Below are 21,958 nucleotides of genomic sequence, written 5' to 3' on the forward strand. Positions count from 1 at the left end.
TGTCTTCTGTTGTCTTTCTCCAGTTACTAAAAGCGTTTAGGCTCTACCAATCATGAAGCAAACATAGTATTTCTAAACAACACAGCAACGTGTAATCAATCCGCAATCTTGATTGTTAAAATACTACCGTTATTATATCCTTACGTTGATTCAGGACATAGGTAGATCTTTTTTAGATTAAGTTATGACTACTGATCAATTCTGTTTTATCTGTTGCATAAAGGTAAACCTGGAGAAAATTACCCAAGATGGTTTGCTCTTCTGTTGTCTTCCTCCAGTTACAACAAGATGTCAGGCTCCCAACTGTCCAACCGATACCAACGAGGCGTTGTTGATGAGTGCTGCCGCAAGTCTTGCACTCCCTCCGTGCTATTGTCGTATTGCCGACTCTGAGGCGGACGGCGCCAAAGATCAAGATGAGGCAAGGTGCGAGGAAAGGAAGTATTTTTGTGTGTTAGAATCGTCAGATGAGTAACTGAAGTTGTGCCATGAAAATTGCATTCTTTTGTTTTGTGTATTACTGTCCACAATTACATGGTTTCAGTAATGAAGTTTGATTTAAGTTCGGTGATTTGTTTTTACTTCACTTACTTTGGAGCAATTTCATTTTAGTAGAGGTATCAATTGCTGTTGCACAAAACACCCTACAGACGCTGCGAATATGTTTGTTCCTTGTAACTGTTGATCGTCCGTACCATGCTAAACTAACGAATGTGAAAAATTGCGAATCGCGCTTTTTCAAGTTTGATGGTTAGCTGTAGTACTCAAAAAAAAAAAATTCCTACTGGTTACAACTATTTTAATCAATAGTTTTACTCTTAAAGTTATCTATAAAAATTAAAACATTGAAAATAATTAAACGCTTCAAAAAAAATATTGCTTTGGCTCTCCTGAAAAGCGCCAATTTTCACATTCGTTAGTTTAGCATGGTGCCGACGATATGATCTCGAAGTTTGTTGCACTCTCAGCTTCAACGAGATGATATCTGCCTCCAACTCGGGTATCCCCTGTTCCCGACTGATGAGTTCACATTAAGGACGAAACTACAGTCTCTGGAAGGGATAACGCTATTTCTGTATGTTACCGGCAAAGTATGAAACGCCGATATTCTATAGAATGCTTAAGCATTGTGTACATTGCCGAACGTTTTTAGTCAAAATATGAAGCATAAGAATTGTTACATTATAACAATCCCAGGGCATTGCATATAATACCTAGATATTCTACAGAATGAAATACTATTCAAACAAAGTACGATAAAAACGTCAGTATCGCCACATACGGGCGAGTATAAGAACATTTCATACGCTAACAGCGAAGTTTGAAATCCAGCGTTCTATATTATGCCTAGGCATTGTATATAATTTCTAAGACTAGCTTAAACACAGCAAAAAAAAAAACACTTTTTTGTTCAGCAAATTTAAGCAAAGTTTACCCTCCTGAATAAACTACTAAGTACAACTGCGAAATTCTGAACCTGACGCACACGTGTTAAAAGTCCCTTGTTTTGTCACGTGTTATTCTAAACAAATCGGAGATACTTTGCGGAAATACTTTTCTAATGAGATACGACCGTCCAAATATGCAAGATAAGGATATAACATATTTTAAATCTTTGTAGGAGGGTTTGTACAGCAGTTGATACGTTTGCTTCCTCACAATTGCAATTATAATTGTTGCTAAAAAAAATACACTCACTTCTAGTATCTATTTCGTTGTTTCAATTTCCGATTTTTTGCGGTTAGGTGGTTTATTCAAATCATCACTGAATTTGGTCAAAATTAAACTTTTTCATTATTTGTATTAACAAGTTGGTTAAAAATTGCTAGAATAAAGTAATACATTTTAAATTATAAATTGTTACACATTTAAAAGAAACTGGTCCAGTAAGAAGTAAAATGCTTCGCCTTGTGTAGGACATTTTCAACTATGAAACAGAATTATTGAGCCCAAAATTGCACACAAAAATATTGCACTTTTTGGAGTACAAAGAACTCTTTTTCTTTATAGAAAATGTTTTCGACCTGGCATTTTTTTTTTTTTTTTTTGCAATAAAAAGGTTTCTGGCATACCGAAACACATTAAAGCAAAATTTTTTCAACTAGGGCTTGCACAACATTGCTTTATCCCTTAAAATCTTACAGATCCTCTATCAACAAACAGGTTTATCAAAAATATAAAAATAGGAAAATTGGAAAAAAAAGCCTTACTTTAAAAAAAATTATTAATGTAATTTTTTATATTGTGTTTCTCAGCAGAAAAGCACATTTTTCTCTTGTCCTGTAAAACCAGCTTAACTGCCAAAGTTATTATGTGCTATGTATTTATTCATTGCAAAAATTTTCCTCAGACTCATTAATTATGTCAAAATTTCTGCCATGCAAATAAGCGCTAACTGACTGTACTTTTGTAAACTAGTTCCAAAACATTGTAAGCATCGCGATGTTCAAGGGTTCAATAATGTGTTTTAAAATTATTATTACTTTCACGTAAAAAATTAATTTTAATAATTAAATAAATATTTATGAGTTTTACTAATCTCTAAAAATCTAAATATTTTTTTCTTCGGAAGATAGTTTCTTTTAATGCGTTGAGACAACATTTTACCGCACTAGGTTGCAATTTAATATTTTCTTGCAAGAATTAATTTCGCTGGAATCTCTTTTATTTTTGCATAGAATGAAGGAAATTTTTTCTCCGTAAAAATGAAATGTTGTCTTTGCATATGTTTACGTACACATGATTGGAAAATGTTATTTTTCTCTGAAAAAATATAACTTCTTTGATACGACAAATAGTAGAAAGCTACTATTTTTATTGAAGCCCGGATTCCGATGACCTAAATGATCCCTAAAAATCAATAAAAACAAGCCTTAAATCGATAAACAATATTTAAAAATGGAAAAAAATCTGAAAAACAGAAAGAATGCACTTAAAATTATTTTTAAAAAAATAGCAAGCAAGGAAACCTTAGATAATAGTTACTTCCTAAAACTACAATTGTGTTAAGCATGTATTAAAAAAATACAAATTTGATTCGAAATTAAAACTATTATTAAACGCTACAATAATAGGAGAAAAAAAGAAGAAGAAAAGGAAAATTTACTAATGTTTAACAACTTAATATTTTATTCACAAATTAAAACGCTCATAAAAACTTTTATTTCACTAAATTACAGGAATTGAAAATAGGGATGTGGGGATGGGTGTTTTAAAATTACTAACATATATTTTTAAAAACGAAGAAACGGAAAATTTATTTTGAAAATTTCAGGGCATAATGAATGAACAATGCACTTTATTGTAAAACACGCATTGAAATGTTTTTTTTTTTTTTTTTTTTTTTAAATTTTTGACCATAAATTTTTACCTTGAAATGAGAGTGGAAAATCATTACTTATTCCCATACGTGGAGCAAAATGATGATTAATTATTTTTTCCTATGAAATATTTTGTATTTGATTATTATAAATAGTTTTAATCAAATGAATAGATACAGGAATGAAAGAATGAATAAAACTATAACTTAATACATAAATAAATACTTTGATTAATAAATGAGTAAATAAATGAATGATACATTAGTGAATGAGTAATAAAATACGTGCATGAATGAAAAATAAATGAACAAAAAAATGAATAGATGTGTAAATGAATGAATGCTTAAAGTGAATGTGTGAAGTGATTGGACAAGTGAATGAATAAACAAATTAAATTAACTATTTCACACTTTGCCCCGCACGCATTTCACAAATTGAATTAAGCGTTTAAGCCTAGCCTAGCCTAGAACATGCCTAGTAACAAAAAAAAACATAAATACTGTCCTAATTATCAGCAAGTCTAAATTTATTCAGACTTGCGAATTTATTAATTTTTTGAATTTAATAATTTTAATTTAAGTGAATTATTAATTTTATAATAACAAAATTTAGTTTTCGTACACCACAAAATATTACAATATGAGTTGCAATTTTTAAATTGGCTTATATTATCAGATTCTTTGATCTTTCAAGGTAACTATTTCCTAACCTCATCAATTGCATGTTTAATAACATAGTTAAAGCGTTGAGCGGTTAGTGGCGCTGCAAACTGCGTAAAATATTTGACTTAACCCATTTTTTTTACTTTGTCTCATATTATTCCATATTGGATTGTTAATCGTTTTTTGCTATTTTCAAATCGAAAAGAGCGTATATTGTTTGAAAGAAAGTTTTTATGCCTGACAACTGAAATTCTTCTGAAATTTAAAGTTTTAATTGGCCCCTTTTTAAAGAAAACAGTCTCACTTATTAATAAGTTTTCTTCAATTGCAAACTCGGTGTTTCTTCTATGAACATACTTTTCTTAGTGTTTGAAAATTTATTGTTCTTCAAAACCTTGCTTAACTTTGTTACTCTTTTAGGATTTGAGAGAGAGACATTTTGTAACAGAGTTGTGATATAAAGAGAAAAATTGTAGGAAAATTCGACATTTAGAATAAAAATTATCCAAAAGTTTTAAAAAATGAAATGCATAAACAGTGCCTCACAATCTCTAAAAGTCTAAAAATCCAATGCTCATCTAAATCCGAGCTTTAATTGCTATAAATCGATCATATGCTGCTAAAATGAGAGATTGTTACAGTAGGCATCCACACAGATGCGTTTATTGTTTCAACTCTAGCTTACTTTGAGTCTAATCACAACATTACTAATATTACTAGTTCTAGTGACAACATTACTAGTGATATTTTGAAGCAAGGAAACAAAATTGTTTAAAATATTTGCATAAAACAATGAAGCTTTAACCTTCTAATTGCATGCATGTCAATGTCTTGAAATGTATATCTCTATGATAATCTCTTTGTCTACTCGTCCATTTTGTGTACATACACCTATACTTGTACTAAATATATCTATATATATATATATACATAGTTATTTGAAGTGAAGTCCCACCTTTCATGTAATACCTATATAAATTCTTCGATTTCAGCTATTTTAACGTCGATCTCTTATCTTGTTCTATGTGTAGTTGTACCTATATTTATTTTTCAACTCGTACGGAACTAAATCTATCACCAGCATTCCATTATTGCATTTCTATAATAAATTTAAAAGACCTTTATCGTATAAAATGAAAAAATATTGTTCTTTCCCTCTATTTCATAGTAATAATCGGTATTTTAATCTTCAAAAGCATTACTTACAGGAAATTCTTTACTTTATTTATCTTCTTTTCTGTTTTACATCTTAATCTTACAGAGGGCGCGGCCTCTATGTTAATAAGAAACGTCTCGCTTATCTCTGAGATACACTTGTAAAAAATATATTTTTAACAGGTAAATATCAAAATTATATTGAAATTAGCTAAGAGTTAATAAGTAAAATTTATTTAAAAAAAAACACTCTGACCTAAAAAAAAAAGTAAAATAAAAACTACGAAATGACCAAAGAATTACTAAAATTTACAAGAAAATAAACTCAATAAAATTTCGATGTTTTGACTCGATTTACATTTGGAGTAAAAAAGAGTAAAGGTAAAGGTGTAAAAAATCTAATTTAAAAGAACCAAAAAGTAAATTAAACTAAACATTCGAGCGTATCTCTCAGATAGAAACAGTAGATATGCACACTTAGACTGACGCTAGGAAAATTCCAATGATGTCTAAAAACATGTCTAGGAAAGGAATAGAATACTTTAAGTCAGATGTACTCAGTGCTATCTGGTGTAAAGCAAAAAAAATGAAATCAACTCTTAGTGAATCCCAAAGATACGCGCACCCGTTGGAGGATTAAATAAAGCTATTCAGACCAGCCAAAACTGGAAATCATCCCCCACGCTCTTGAAAAGTAGAAACTCTTACAAGGTATAACAGTTGCCGCAACCCTGACTATTAAAGGTAATATAAAACGGATACACTTTTAATTTAATTACTATGTAGTTTTAAGAAGCTAATCGTGCTTCCAGTTATTTTGAAATTTAAAACTTAAAACCTATTAGTAATTACGTGTCTTAATTTCCGCTGATGGGTGCATTTCTAATTCTATTGCTCTCTAGTTTTAAGAAATTCTTCGTGTTTCAAATTTAACTAGTCTGAAATTTATAAATTTTAACCTGCCTGTTATTTTGAGCCTTTATTTCTGCTGATGGGCGCATTTCTAATTTCATTACTCTCAAGTCTTAAGAAGCTATTCGTGTTTTAAAGTTAAATATGTTGGTTAAGTTACGCTTTATTTCTACTAATTGACTTCCACAAAGTAAAACCTTTACGTAATATGACTCTTCTCATTGTTTTTATACTAAGCAACTTTTTTTCTTTTTTGGTATTTAATGTACATATTTAGGCAATTCGCTTTTTTCTTACAGTAGTATTGTTGTATGAATTGGATTTTCACTCAAAATCTCCATCAGCTTAAACATTTGTATTTTATTTCTCTTTACTTATTTTTATAAGTTTTACTTTAACTTTGACTACTATATTTGCTTAAACGCATAGGTATACTCTAGATCTTCAGTGTTGGGTATCATTTCTGATGGTATTGTAGTTGCGGTAGCTGAAATTATGTTCAAAAACCTATCAGGTACAAATACCATTTTTGTTTGTCTACCCACTTCATCTCAATGTATGTATTATTGCAAGTGTGATATCTTTCTAGAAATGTACTGTCTAGATATAATCTTTGTCCATGTATTTAAATGTAATTAAACTACTCTATGTCGTTCAAAAGATTGTGAATTTGCTGTGATTGCTGAATCAATGTTTCACTTTAATTAAGGATGCATTGCGTCATTTATATGCAGTTGGAAAGCAATTTTCTTTTCAACAAACCTAAGTTTCATTGGATTTTAAAAGAATATTTAATACATATTTCAATGAATAAATATAAAACATAATGAAAGTTTGATTCAAATTGAGCCAAAAAAAAATTGTTAGTTTATTTAGTATGGCCTCTACTCATATTGGTAGTAAGGGGTACCATGAATTGCTGTTTTCATTTAAAATAGTAAAATATGTTCTAATTTAAAACAATATGCACCTGAAGAGGAAAATAAATGTGAGTTTTAAAACATTTTTAAGCTAAAGCTGCATCTTATTTTGTTACATTTTTGGTTTTTTCTTTTACACATTAAGTGAGAACTCATTAGCAATCATGCATTTACAACGGACGTCTTTCTTATATACAATCATTTAAAATAACTTCGATCAGCAGCATCTATACTTTTTGCTCCACTCATATTTTAATGAGAATATTGCACCTGTTGGCATAAAACAAAAGAAAAACTCCCAATCTGTTACTCAAAAGTTGTACTAAAATATAATAATTTCGCCAAATGAATAAATTAGGACGCAAAAAACTCTATAAACGTTTCAGTAGAGTTTAAAATAATCCGCCAAATAAATTTAGAAATCCATTTATAAAAGATTATAAGTTCCATCTAAATGTAAAATAATCTTTTAACACCGTTATTTATAGCCAATCGACCACATTTGAGTAACCTTACCGGAAACTCCGCCAAGCTTCTGACAATCTATAAAATATTCATTTATTCTGCAATAAGATACATTTTGTTTAATTCAGAAGAGATTTGTTTAGAGAGAAAATTTTCTGTTCTGGTTTCACTAATTTAAAAGCAATAGTTAACGTATTACACCGTCAGTCTGACACTTAGGGTCTCTTTGAACCATGTGCGAGATGCAATGTAAAATAAATAAATTTAATAAATGCATTGTGACTTTGAACTAGAAAAATATGATTTTCAAATCCCTGCATATTTAATTCAAATCATCGTACTATTTCTATCATTTACTGTTCTGCTTAAAATATTAGAATGTTTACAAGAGATTTAAGTAACTTTAATTTAGCACTCAATTACATGTAATTGAAGCACTTGCGCCTTTAGTACAATATTTTGGCACAATGGTTGGATTAATGGCTGCGTTTATGTCGCTATTAAGCTACTATCAGACATACTAAGTACAACGGTTCCTTCTTTTTTGTTGTCAATTTTAACTCAAAATCTTATTGTTAGTTTTAAAATTAACTTAACATGCACTTTGACGAACATCAATACTTATATTTTTTAAAAAGACAAAAGAAATATGAGACGATATATTTTTAAAGTTTTTTTTTTAATTTGATGTTTTTTTTGTTTGAATTTTTCTTTATTTAAAGTGAGAAATTGTATTTTTGTTTGTTTTAAAAATCAAATACGCTATCACTGTGTACTGAAAATTTTACCTGTCTCTTTACGAAGGAAAAAAAATCATCGTTAAGAAACTTTGGAAATCACTATTGAGTTAAAATAATTGATTCAAACATTGCTATTTTTACTGGCATAAAAATATGATTAATTATGATTAAAAAAAATCAAACCTAACTGTCAGTAGTAAAATCACCAACGTTTCAACTAAAAATTAAAAAAAAAAATGATAAGTATTTTGTACTTATACTATTTTCTATTTTGTCAGCTGACGTCTGACTGCCAAAATGATCAGATTGCAATAATTAATCATTTTCTCACACGTGATCACTAGCGCAGCCAGTGTTTTCTTGATCAAAACAGTCCTTACGCGTGCATAAGCTGCTGTACTTGATACACCAATCGAAAAGCTGTGTTCAATTATTTTAACGGTTTAAGTTTAAGTGGCACGTATACTGTTGCTTTAAGCTCATTTTCATTTTAGCTTTTATATAATTAACGCAATAGATTACTAAAATGAGAGTTCAATTTTTATCTAATCATAAATGCTAGTTGATGTTAACTCATTTTGTGATAAAATTACCTTATTTCTAAAACATTCCAAATCGTAAAGCAAACAGCTACGCTTTCAAATAAACTTTAATAAATAAATTGTACTGTTATAATATCAATGTGAAGTGTGTAAGGATTAATAAAAGCTGAGTTATTAATCCTTACTTTTGTTGGTGTTTTTACTTATGTGCTCGCTATTTATAAAATGTGTTCGTAATTAAAATATTTCATGTATAAGTAAATGAGCTGATATTAGGTGCTGTATATATATGTGTATGTATTTGAATAATATTTGGTGACATACGAAAAATTAAGCAGTCTGAGGAAAGTTTGTAATTGTTGTTTAATAACCATTTATGATGGGACTATTGAAAATGACTCTGATACGTGCATTTGCTGTGCAATAGATGGCTAAAGTCGTAGGAACAAAAATTTCGTGAATTAAATGGAAACTTTTTTTCCGTGGGGGGTGGAGACTTTCTAGTAATTATACTAAGTAGTATAATTGAGACTACTACTACTACTACTACTACTACTAATACTATGTACTACTATTACTAGTATGTACTAATACTGTGTGCTATTAGTACTACTGCTTCTATGTGGTACTACTACTACTATGTTCTACTACTAGCATGTAATCTTACTAGTATGTACTCCGACTAGTTTGCACTCCTACTATGTACTAATACTGTGTGCTATTACTACTACTGCCTCTATGTGGTACTACTACTACTATGTTCTACTACTAGTATGTACTCTTAATAGTATGTACTCCTACTAGTATGCACTCCTACTATGTACTACTAGTTTGTTCTACTAGTATGTACTACTACTATCCACTGTAACTTTTACTACTAGTATGTACTACTTCTATTACTACATGGTCGTCGTGAGCCAAAGCGGGCCCCTTGTCAATCTACCACCATTAACTTATAAAATTTAAACTGGTCCAACTCTAAAGCCGACCTCCTCAAGGGCCGAGCCTCTAGTTTCTGACTAGGCTGACATGACCTCTTGACGATCCTGCTATTACCAGTAGGTACTATAACTAAAATGTGCTATCACTATGCATTACTACTATTACTACTACTATTAATTACTATTATCACTACTACTACTAGCAAGTACTACCAGCCCAGGATACACTACGTGGAAGTAGATCTACTACGTACCCCGAATCTGAAATATAGCGGAAGAATACAAAATAAATAAATGAATAAAATTAAAAAAAAAAACGATTGTAATCGTTCTTTTCTCTTTCTCTATTTTTAAAATCAGTTAATAAACAACATAATGACAGGTTTTATATGACTGACTGTGTCTTTCGTTCTCTTGCTATTTCATTTTCAGGCACACCAGAAGTAAGGTTGGTTAAAAGTTAATGTTAACAAATGGTTTCATTTCAAAAATAATGTTTTAACGTTGCAACACATTTCTTCAATTGTTTCTTGAAAATAATACCAAATTTTATTAAGTTAAACAGTGAATATGTGATTGTGTTTAACAAAGTTTTTGTTATTGATTGTAATTTTCTTTTCTGTATTCTTGATGCAATAAATAATGCGCACAAGACTAGTGTATTTATTTATTTACTGTCACTTTTTATATTCTTAGCGTCTTTATAATATAGAGTGTTCATAAACTGTCACACATAACAATGATTTATGTCCTTTCTTCGCTGAATATAAAACACAAACAACTTCATACTTTGAGCAATCGTATTTGAGATTGTTTCTTTTCAAATTCTAAATTTTACTCTTCTCTTAATGACTTTAAGTTTATTTATTTTATTTATTTTCTGTTTATCTCTTAATTATTCTTCAGTGCTCCATAAAAATAAAAACCCATAGCGAAAATCCATAGTACGATTTAGCTGTTTATGCAGAACTTAAAATAAAACATTTTTTCGCAAAAAACATCAATTTCGTATCAATGGTAATTATGTAACTTGATTGAAGTTTAATAAATACTTTAGTGCATAAAAAGTAAAATAAGAAATAACAACGTCAAATAGCACAAACTGCAGATTACAGCACACACGTGTTTTAGCGTTACAAGGAACGCCTTTTTCAATGCAAAATAAATGCGCTTATGGATGAAAAGACATCCGACAAAAGTTTTGCCAGATGTATTCGGTCTCAAATTATTTCAAACACTTGTTTTCAAAGGCATTAGGTTCATGTAGCTTGAATAAAACTATCCAACATTTAAAGATATATATATATATATATATATATATATATATAAATTTATCGCCCTCAAGGGGGCGATAATTTTTTGAAAGGTGATAGGGGGGGGCGATGAGTGTTTAAATGATAAAATTTTTTTTTTTGTTTATATAAAAATTCAGCAAATATAGAAATTAAAAACACATACGAGACCAATTTTTCAGAGTTCAGGGATGGAATTATAAGTTGAAAAAGAAACAAATCTAAGTTCTTTAAACCCTGGTTGAATCTTAAGGAAGTATTTCGTCATTCATCGCCAGGTTTATGAATTTTCAAATTTTTAAATTTTTATTTTTCTAAACATTAAAATGCCAATGTTTCGGACCCGCAGATTTCAATTTTAAAACGGAAAAAAATCATAAAGCATGTTTTCCTGTTTTTCAAAAGTACGTCAATCATCTTAATTAAATACCCCCCCCCCCCTTCAAAAGGAGTTCGTTTTGTAAAAAAAAGGAGAAAAAACGTAAAAAAGGAACTTTTATTTATTTATATATTATTTCTTTTAGTTAAAGAGTGTTTAGGTAAAATTGCTTAACTATACATTTTTTCCCAAATTACAATCAGGAATTTATATTTTCAATAATGATGATCACTATCCCCTACGTGTATCTTTTTCAAGGAAGAAAGGGAGGTGATAGTGTGCCAGTCATCCTCTAGAGGGGGCAATGGGCTCAAAAAGGGATATATACGTGGGAACGACTGATCTACACGTATACATCAAAAAATAAATTGATGTAGAATCCTACACGACGCTGCATCGAAATTTCCTCGAAAAACAGGGTATGACATTCTTTTCTTATCTCTCGCGCCATCATCCAACGTCAATATAGTAAATGTAAAATATCAGTAAAAAGGAATCGATGCAAAAAAAAAAAAGAAATCGTCTGCTCACTCTTAATACAGTTTAAACAAAAATAGTTAATTATAGGATAAAATATTTTGAGATCGTCTATGCGCATTAACATACTAGTTCAAAAAAATTAATAAATAAAAAGAATTGGCAATGTGAATTCAGCATCGACACTTTTTCCTTTCAGTTTTTATCGTTTTAGCATTTCAAGTGATAAAAACTTTGCTGTTTTAATTTTATAAATTACTAGCCGCCTTCGGCAGCCGTCTCGATTTAAAAAAATTTCAGCGGAAAATAGCAAAGTAGAGTTTACACAATTCTTATTTAATCAATGGAAAGAGTTAGATTAGATCAACGTTCAGAATTTTCCAATCTTTTTCTCACATGGTGAATTTTTCCATCAACTTAATCCTTTAGAGCAGCAGTTTTCAACCTTAGCGAACTACTTTCGATGTAAATAGATTTTTACCGCAACTATCTTAGGTGAAATGAAATGAACCAAAAAGTATTCTTTAGGAAATTTAATTAAAACTAAAAATAATACAGAAACTTTTTGGATGTGATAATTGCAGTTGCGTCATGGAAACGGGAAGATTAAAGCTTTTAAAATACTAATAATGTCTATGTAAAATCTTTCCAGAAGCTTCAATGGGAACTTTCAGGGGAACTATTTCCAATTTATGTATGAATTATTTGTTTGCAAACTTAATGTCAAGAAAAGCGTAATAAAGTGAATGAGGCTCGATACTCACTATGTAACTAAAAATATAAAAGTGGTCCGTAGTATCTCTTACTTATGATGCATTACAGAGTCATATAAAGAGAGCAACTGATCTAGCACGCATTCACCGCAGGTGTTTAAAAAGCAACATATACCACCTTCTTCTGGTCGGACATGCTGGGGATAGTAAAAAAAAACTATTATCACACAGTAACATGCCAAAATATATGTTGAAAATATGCCGTTCGCATACAAACGACTTTTACTCAGCTAGAGAGCAGGTAAAAATTTGGAGACTGCCAATTGGTTATCTCGTGAAAACGCCATCAATCTTCTAAAACTAATTTTTGCCAGTTCTAATTATTGTTTTATTGTTTCATTTCGAAACAAGAAGACATGTCTTGCAAATATTATTCGAAGGGGAGGGGGGATAAAAAATTCAAACGCGAACTCAGAACTTCCGAGGAATGAAATTAGTTCAATCTGTTGGATGGAAAAAAAACATGGCTGGCACATTTGCATCGACTGATCATTTAGGAGTCCCAAAACGGTTACAAGGTTCCCTAGCTGAATAAAGGATGTTTATATGCATCCTTCCTGTTCATGCAAAAAGACTATTTCAAACAAACGTTCATGCAAAAGGGACAAATTATTTTGCTTATATATTTGTGTATGTTATAAAATCTATTAAAACAGGATTGAATGCAGGGATGAAAAGGAAAATGAACAGCATTCTAGTGTTTCTGGTAGTGACTTAAATTAGGTGCCAATTTAAAATTGTTCATGGTTAAAATAGGAAATAAATACGTCAAATATCACAAAAAAGAATTTATTTAACTTGTTTATGATTATTATTAACTAGAAAGTCGCCCGTCAAGGTATGACGGGTGAAAATTGCTTCTACATTTAAACGAAGCCATTGCCTGTTTAGTGATATTTTGCTGGTTGAAATTGTAACCCTAACTACAGTGGATTAATCCAAAACTCCAGTGGATAGGGTTCATTGTTGACCATTTTTTCGTTTCTTCATTCCGCTGAAATGATCGTCTTACCAGTAAAGCAGTTAAGTTACCGGATCGAGTTCAGCCTTGTCACAATAAAGCCTTTCCCTGCATGTTAACATTGCCAAAACATATTATCAAACTATCATGCCGTGGCGTGAGTTTCATTGTTGAAACACGCGGGTTACTCGATCATCGGCTATCATTTATATGAGGATGCTAGACATGCAAATATCAATATTGTCGCTGAGTGATTTTCAGAATTTAATTTCAATTTTTTAATCTACTGTTTTACTTTCATATTAAATTTCCCTGATCGTGACACTTTGGTTGCAAAATGGGTATGAAGATTTTAGTGTATCCATGCATTAACTTACTAGAAGTGTCTGACTGTTAGTGACAAAATTTGGAATGAACTGCTTTAAAGTTTTAAGGAAATATTTTTAGCGCTTTTAAATTTTAAAATATTGCAGTAATCAAAATAATATAGGGGAGGGTGACCATCGTAGTTTGTAGGTGGACAGTGTCAGAGTAAGTCAATATTATTAACAATGAAAAAAAATAAAAAAAAAAAGCTGATCTTCGACTAATCATTAGTTACAAAACTTCATTTTTGTAATGTATCATATTTTTATTTTAAGCCTGGTTGCGCCATGCCGCTTCACTGCTGCTCCGTTGGGACTGATAATAACTCGGGGGTGTTCGGGTAAACACGATATACTTATTCTTTGCCGCTAAAACACCGCGAGGCGAGGGGGGGGGGGTATACGAAGGCCAAAAAGCGGGTGTGTAGGAAAGGCGGGTAGCCCGCTTTGTGCGACCTACCCGCTTAGGGCCACCTTTACCTACCCATTTCTTCAATATCTGGTTTTAAGAAAAATACAGAAACATCACTTTTAAAAAACTCACAATTTTAGTAATAGCAGTAAAGTAAGCACTGAAAGGGCTTTACATGAGAAGGTTTTCGGAATGATAAAAATATGTGGTTTCTGAGCAATCACATGGCTGCAGAGTTGGGGAATCAGATTGAATTTTATGGTTTAGAAGTCGGAATTAGAAGTCGAAGGCTTCAAAACTTGGAAACTTGGAACAAAGAGTTGGAATTATTTTTGGGTAAAGGAGTAGGAATCGAAGGCTGTGAAAATCCTAGAGTTGGATTTGGTCATTTTTTTGGAGTTGGTCATTTTACCCCCGAGTCTGCAACTCTACCAGGGCTGTGGAGTTAAATTCACTGACGAACTGATTTTGGTGTAATGTAGTCAGATTTGAAAGCTCTAAAATTTTAGGACTCGATCTTTGAGATAGAGACGGTCATTTTCTTTCCGTCTTCATAGCCCTAGTACACTACGTACTAATTACTTCAAACAACCCTAACACTATTTACCCTTCGAAACGTGTACTTTTTTAAAATATCGAATTTTAATTTTTAACCTTTGAATGCACCTTTGACTTCCAATAAGTAGATATGACATAAACCTTCCATGAAAAGGCCTTAGATAGCCATTTGCACCACAACAAGTTGTAATAAAAAGTGCTTGCGATGCTTCAAATGGCGATACCTGGAATGAATAACGTCACACACAACTCATAACTCACACACAAGTTGTATTACACAAATTCTAGCAAAAGAACTGGTTACCCAAATACATAAACTATCAGGACTATTGTTTGTGGATTCCATTATAGTATTTTGTTTTTAATCTGCAAATTAAAAATATTTTAAACAGTAAAACTTGCTCGAAGTGCTTTAAAATTGAATGGTATTGATTACTAAAAGTGCAAAGATATGTCCACTTAAAAAATAAATGCATCAATGAATGTAGGTAAAAAAATTAGAATAATTCTTTGATTTTAACTAGAGTAACAATAATTAATAGAACTTCGTTTAAATGATTTCAGTATAAAATTATTATAATAAGTACACCGCAAAAACGGCTTACAAACGAAAATTATTTTATAAGTATACTGCCAGCGCTATCATCATGACGTCACACATGCCCGTTTGCTACGAATTCAAGCAAAACACGCAGCAAAACCATAGTTATATTTTTATGAAGACCAAAAGGAATGTATTAGAATTAGTCAGAAAATTTCATGGTCTAGTTTCTAGTTTGGTCAACTCCTATGCAATTCCAGACAGCAAAATGTGACGACACATAGTGAGGGCAATACGACAAATAGAGACAAATATACGACTGCTGTTGCTATCGGCTTTGTCGAAGAAAGTTTTAAAATCCGCTGATATTAATACTGGGGATCTATCCGTAGATATCTAATGCTTGTTAGAAGAAGCGATCATAAGTACTACCAAAAGTTATGAGTGGACAGATGCATTTGACATTAATCTTCAATTCAGCCAGTTGAGTTAATTCTTTAGAAAAACATTTTTGTAAACGAAAATACATTTCCAAGTGCAGTCTGTAAGTTTTTTTTATTTATTTAATTATTTATTTATTTTATTTAATTATTATTATTATTATTATTATTTTGTATATTACAGAAAAACTTTCGAGATGTGTGCAAGAAAAAAAATTACATTTTTGTTTCGTTACATTTATTAAAATAAACTGAAAAAAATTTATAACTTACTAAAGCTGCGTGAAATTATTTTAAATTGTTGAGTTATCCTTCTGGTTTTTTTCTAACATTATGTAGTTTTATTAATTTAAAATTCTATTTGAGCTTCGTTTTATCAAAAGTAATTGTTCTTGCTGTTCTTTTATTGATGTGTGATTTGAAAAGCGATTTCTGGGCTAGCATTTTATGACACCAAAAATGCAGCTGCTTTTTAACTAAAGATTTATTAGTTTGTGAAAACAGTTTATTACATTTGTTCTAGTCCATATTGAATTAGTTAAAACCAATTAAAATGGGTTTAAGCTGGTATAATTAGCTCAAAACGGCTCCACATTAGCTCAGATAGTTATCTCAATATTTAGTCTCACATATATATTTTTTTCGTCTTTTTAACCCTCGACGCAAAAAGGAAGGGGATATAAGTTTGATGTATGTATGTCTGTACAATGTCTTTGACATCGTAGCTCTTAAAGGACTTTTTTTTTTGAATGGTGACTTCATCTAGAATGTTCTTAATTTGGTCTCATTTCCGTAGGACTTCAATTACCAAAAATGTCAAAAAAAAAAAAAAAAAAAAAAACCCGCAAAAGTTAGCATTTTTCACAATTTTGTTGTAATAACTTATTCGCGCATTCAAAGTATTAGCATCAATATAAAGAACAAACTTTCAATGTCTGATGTTTTTTTTTAACTTACAAATTATATAGAAATAGAATTGTAAACCTTTTTTAAAATTTTAAACACTATTCTCAACCACTATTCATTCGACTGGTAACGATTTCATTGTTGGCAGACAGTGAGAGAAAGCGCAACGACTCTGTTGCCATTTTCTATTTTTTAATAAATAAAATATTTGTAATTGACAACAGTAAACTAGACTTTTTAAAGGATTTTTCAACTTTTGATTCTGTATTTGCGACTAGCAAAACTCATGAGTTATCATTATTTTCAGTTTCTGTGTTTTCTAAAGTTATCTGGAAAACATTTAATGTACTAGTTTAATGTTTTTATGTTTTGTCCTACGAAATTTATCTTAATATGAGACGTAATAAAACACCGACCCTCAGTGTCCGGGACTTTAAAAAAAAATAGGTAATATTAGTTTTTGCTGCATAACTTTTACTCTATTTCGTGGAGCAAAAAATTTTGTAATTATCAGACTCTCTTCAACTCTTTCAATGTATTTTAAGCAAGAATTTTACTTCCGATGCATTAAGCTTCTAAACAAGAAGCGACTATTCCCCTTGTAAAAATCTAATAAATTAGTTTCGATTATTTTTTAAGGAAACAACCAGGTAAAATCAGATTCCTATGTGTCGCATATTTTATATTATATTATTAAGTTCTTTGTATGAAGTTTGTCTGAAACAAATGTGTCTGCAAGAGTAAGAGTTACAAAAAAAAAAAAAAAAAATGCTCTGCCCAGTGATTGAATAAATGGAAAATTGAGGCGAAAAAAGGTATAGGTGTAGAAAGGAGACAAAAAACTGAAATGTTCTGCAAAAAATCTTTCAAGCCAAAGATTTTTTTTTGGAATTAGTATTTCACCTCGAATGCTTTTATGAGACCCAGATAGACGGATAGATGCCTAGCCTTTTAAACACATGTTTACCAATCATAAATCTACTTTAAATCTCTTCTTTTTCAAAATAGGCAGAATTTTTTTTAAATCAATTTTTGATTTCGTTTTCCTTTTAGCTATATTTTTCGGCGAGGTTGAGTTTGATTTCATGCTTTTTTTTTTTTTTTCGAATTTCTCTCTATTTGTTTCACATTACTTTTTTTCCGAAAAACAAGATAAAGTCACAGATTATATCAAGTTAATATTATATTTGCACCAACATTTGAAGCGTCATAGACATTAAATCCACAAATTTTGATATGCGTAACATGTCGCATGAGTCTTGCTATGGATCTCGTAGATACAGAGGGATGGAAAGCCCCAACACGTCTGTCTGTCTTCAATGTTTTTCCCGAGGGATTACCAGCCAGAAACAAGCTGTTGTCCAATAAGAGGCCAAAGATTTTCTTCCGGTTAAAAATAACATTGGACCTGGCCTAAGTGCTTATGCTCGCCCAACGTGGATTAAGGCTTGCCCCCTTCCGTGTTGACGTAACTGTTTACTGTCCCTTTTTTCTATATAAGGGAGTACATTCCCTTTGGGGTTGCATTCGCCTCCCACTTTCAGCCCCAGCTCAGAAAAAATACAACACTTCAAAAACTACTTCTCCATCTTCTTCGAAACAGCCCACCACACCTGAAGCAATGATGAAGGTTAGTGTATAAAATTAACATTTACAGTCATTTGCAATAATTTTTTTTTCAATTGAGATCTCATGCAAAATAACTGCAACTGCTAATCAATGAAAATATTGATATTGTTTTTGCATTGATTTCTCAAAAAAGTACCTATTTCGTGAATTTATATCATGAATTTTATCATTGGTAAAGCGTTTAAAAAATGTGTAGGCATCATATTTTCATTGGCTACTTTAATTAGTGTTATTGAATTAGTTTAAACAGTAACTAATAGGAATAGTGAAAACAAATTCGAGATATCAATTTTCTAACAACGTATATTTGTTGAGGAGGGGACATTAAAAACTAGTTAAGTCTCTTGAACAGTTTTGTTAAATAATAATTTAATTTTAGTTTCTAAACAAAAAGTTCTTATTCCAAACTCTGACCAATCACGGAGCAATGCCGCACTTTTTTTTTTTTTTTTTTAACTTTTAAGATTAGTGCTATGTAGGAACCTTGTTTACCGAAAGAAAGATTTTTTTAAAATTTTAGTTTCTTGCAGTAGTCAATAAATTAGAAATAGTAATAGTTTTGGGGTTAAAGAAGTCCGAAACACAAAAATCGTCAAAATTTTCAATTTTTTTTTAATCATTTAAAAACTCCCCCCACCTTTTTTTTTGCTTAAAAGGGCTTTTGAATTTTGTTTTTATCTTAATTACAACGAAATATATAATTATTTTTGTTGCATGCATTTAACTAGTATTGTATTTAACTTTCAAACTTTGACCGCGGTTTTCTCCAAGATGCAATTTTTCCCGATTTTTCGAATTCAAACTCTCATATGTCAAGAACTGATAAAGATAAAGCAATGAAATTCGGAACATATATTTTTCAAACAAATTACTTTGATTTTCATTCGGCAAATTAAAAAAAAAAAAAAAACGTTTACTGAAAAAAAAATGATTTAAAAAAAAAGTATCTTCGAATTTTTTGAAAATGTTCTTCAAATATTTTCAATTTTTTTAATTAATATTTTTTAAACTGTCGAATAAAAATTAAAGCTTAAATATTTGTCCCAAATTTTTTGAAAAAAAATTGAAAATTAACCAAGAATATTTTAAGTTTTAGCGATTTGAAGCAACTCCATTCTTTTTTAAAAAAAACTAAATTTAAGTTAAAATTTTTTTTTAATATTTATGTTATGATTTTGCTTATTATATAGCTGCTGAGTCAGTACAAAAAATTTCAAAACGTTAAACTGTTTTACTGTTTTTTTTTTCAAAATGTGTCCCGGACCCCCTTAAAAAGGGGTTTTAATCCACTGTAAGCCTAAATGGAAATTCATCCAAACTAGTCGATCAAAAGCGATATTTTTCTTCACTTAAAATTAAATATACCAACAATATTACGAACATTTCAGCAGAAATTTTAGAAAAATCGTTATACCTTTAACTTAAATAAGTATTTTTTTTTTTTTTTTTTTTTTGCTGCTTATTTGTGTTGGCTGTTGGGGGAAGTTGTTTGCTCACACTGAAAATTGCGAGGGTTATTACTTGAGCAAACGCTTTTTGAATGTCTCCTCCTGAATTATTCCTAAGGCCATTTGCTTACAAGAGATTCTTTCAGTTGACATTTAGATATTAGTATACTAATATTTTGTTATTATTTTACGAGGGTCAGTCTGAAATTTTTCAGTTACATCTAGGTTTTTTAAATTTTTGCTTACAATATTTTAGGAGTGTTCAAACCAGACTCCTCCATCATCAATGCACTTTTGTAGGTGAACTTTCTACAGATTAAATGTCCCAAACCATTCCATTCTTGGAATTGATGAAATAATTGCAGACATTTATAGCGACATCAATCTCCTCCCCTGAATGAAAACGACATCCACGTAAGTTCGTGTAGAGATTAAAGAAAATAACCAAAAGTCACACATAGCAAGATCCGGAGAATGGGGTGGATGTTCTATCACTCTAGTTTGTTTTAGTTCAAGAAACTCAACTGCTAATCGGGCTGAATGAGAAGATGCATTGTCATGATGAAACATGAGTCCCCTAACATTTACTTCTTGGAGAATTTCTGGAAGACAATTAGTGGTTTTCCAGCTTGTTGTTACTGTCTTCTGTCTTTCCTATTTGATGGATTTGACCAATCCCGTACTTCTGAAGAAAACGGCATACACAACTTTTTTCGTTGCTCGTTGTCTTTTCACCAATGTTTTCACCAATGTGGGATTATTTTCAAAGACCCATACTTGCTTTCTTAACGCGTTGGAAAATCAGAAAAAAATAGGTAAATTTCATCACCCGTTACAGTTTTGGAAATGATGCAGTGGCCTCCATAATTTAGCAATTTAAGCTTACTGATTCCGACACGCACCTCTTTTTGGTGCTCAGTTAGATTACGTAGAATCCAACGGAAAATACAATAATTTTGTGTATGGCTGTGAGATTCAACGTTAAGTTTCTTCTGTATCATTTGGCAGGAACAGCGGTTATAATCCATTAACATTTTTCGTGTATGTCAGACTCGTCATCCAACTGCGGACGGCGGTCTTCACGTGTGTTCTTCAACTAAAAGAGAAATGCAACCTCTGCAAAAATTCTTTAAACCATCTGAATACAGAGCATGAGATGGTCATTCATTACCAAATGCTAATTGTAGCCGTTGAAGGCATTCGTTTTGATTTAATTGAGCTTTAAAATCAAAGAAAATTATAACTCAGTAATATTCTTAAATCAACTGCATTTTCTTTTGTGTCTAAAATTTATTCTACGTTCAAAAAAACTTGAAATAAGTCAGTAAAATACCGTTTGCTGTGTTAAAATGGTTTGTATTTTCAAGTGAATCCGATATTATCATCATCATCATCATTATTATTATTATTATTATCATTATTATTATTATTATTATTATTATTATTGTAACTTCTCGTCTGCGCATATCTCAAAAATTTCAGTGTGACCTCGTTTTAGAGTATTTCTATGATGGTGACGAAAAAACACCTCTGTGTACTAAAATTAGCATTTTTTAAAAGCAGTTTTACCTGACTAAAATCTCATAGACAATCAGTTATGACATTGATTGGTATGAAGCAGAAGATACAAATAACTCTTAGGCAGGGTTGTCCTATTTTTTCCTCCCCATAAAAAACCAGAGGGGAAAAAAACAGCGGACGTTCATTTTTTTCGATATTTGAAAAATTCTAGACTAAAAATAAAGAATTTAGTACAATCAAAGAAATATATTAATTTTCTTAATTAAAGAAACATTTTTACATTAAAATTTTACACATTCAGTTGTATATACTTATTGAAAATATTGTTAAGTTTATGCAAATGGGTTTTTTTAATGGTAGCTCGTACGTAAAACAGATGAATATTAACATCCAATTTTAATGCATTTAATGTGATAATTATAAACAAAAATGTAGGGAAATATGGGGCAAAGTGAACTAGCGGGGTAAAGTGAAAAATTGAAATATTTACTCTGTTTTTAGCTCCACATGTCGGGTATTATTTTAACTATATAGTACCATATGTATTCTATTCCAGTCAGGAAAAAAATATCGCCGAAGATTAAAACATTTGGTAATAC

At 30.7% G+C, this 21,958-nt stretch overlaps 1 protein-coding gene across 2 annotated transcripts in view; it reads left to right on the forward strand.

Moving 5' to 3' along the window:
* The window catches only part of LOC129225935 (LIRP-like), a 67,214-nt gene extending 64,956 nt beyond the window's left edge, over window positions 1-2,258 (forward strand). The window contains exon 4 of one of the 2 annotated variants that reach the window (XM_054860477.1): window positions 224-2,258. In XM_054860477.1, the coding sequence (XP_054716452.1) occupies window positions 224-393 (170 nt within the window). In that variant the 3' untranslated portion in view covers window positions 394-2,258. The remainder of the gene's footprint in view (window positions 1-223) is intronic. The other variant, XM_054860476.1, reaches the window with a different exon arrangement.
* Window positions 2,259-21,958: the final 19,700 nt, after the last annotated feature.

This window comes from Uloborus diversus, chromosome 7, assembly GCF_026930045.1.
Source record: "Uloborus diversus isolate 005 chromosome 7, Udiv.v.3.1, whole genome shotgun sequence".
Taxonomy (NCBI): domain Eukaryota; kingdom Metazoa; phylum Arthropoda; class Arachnida; order Araneae; family Uloboridae; genus Uloborus; species Uloborus diversus.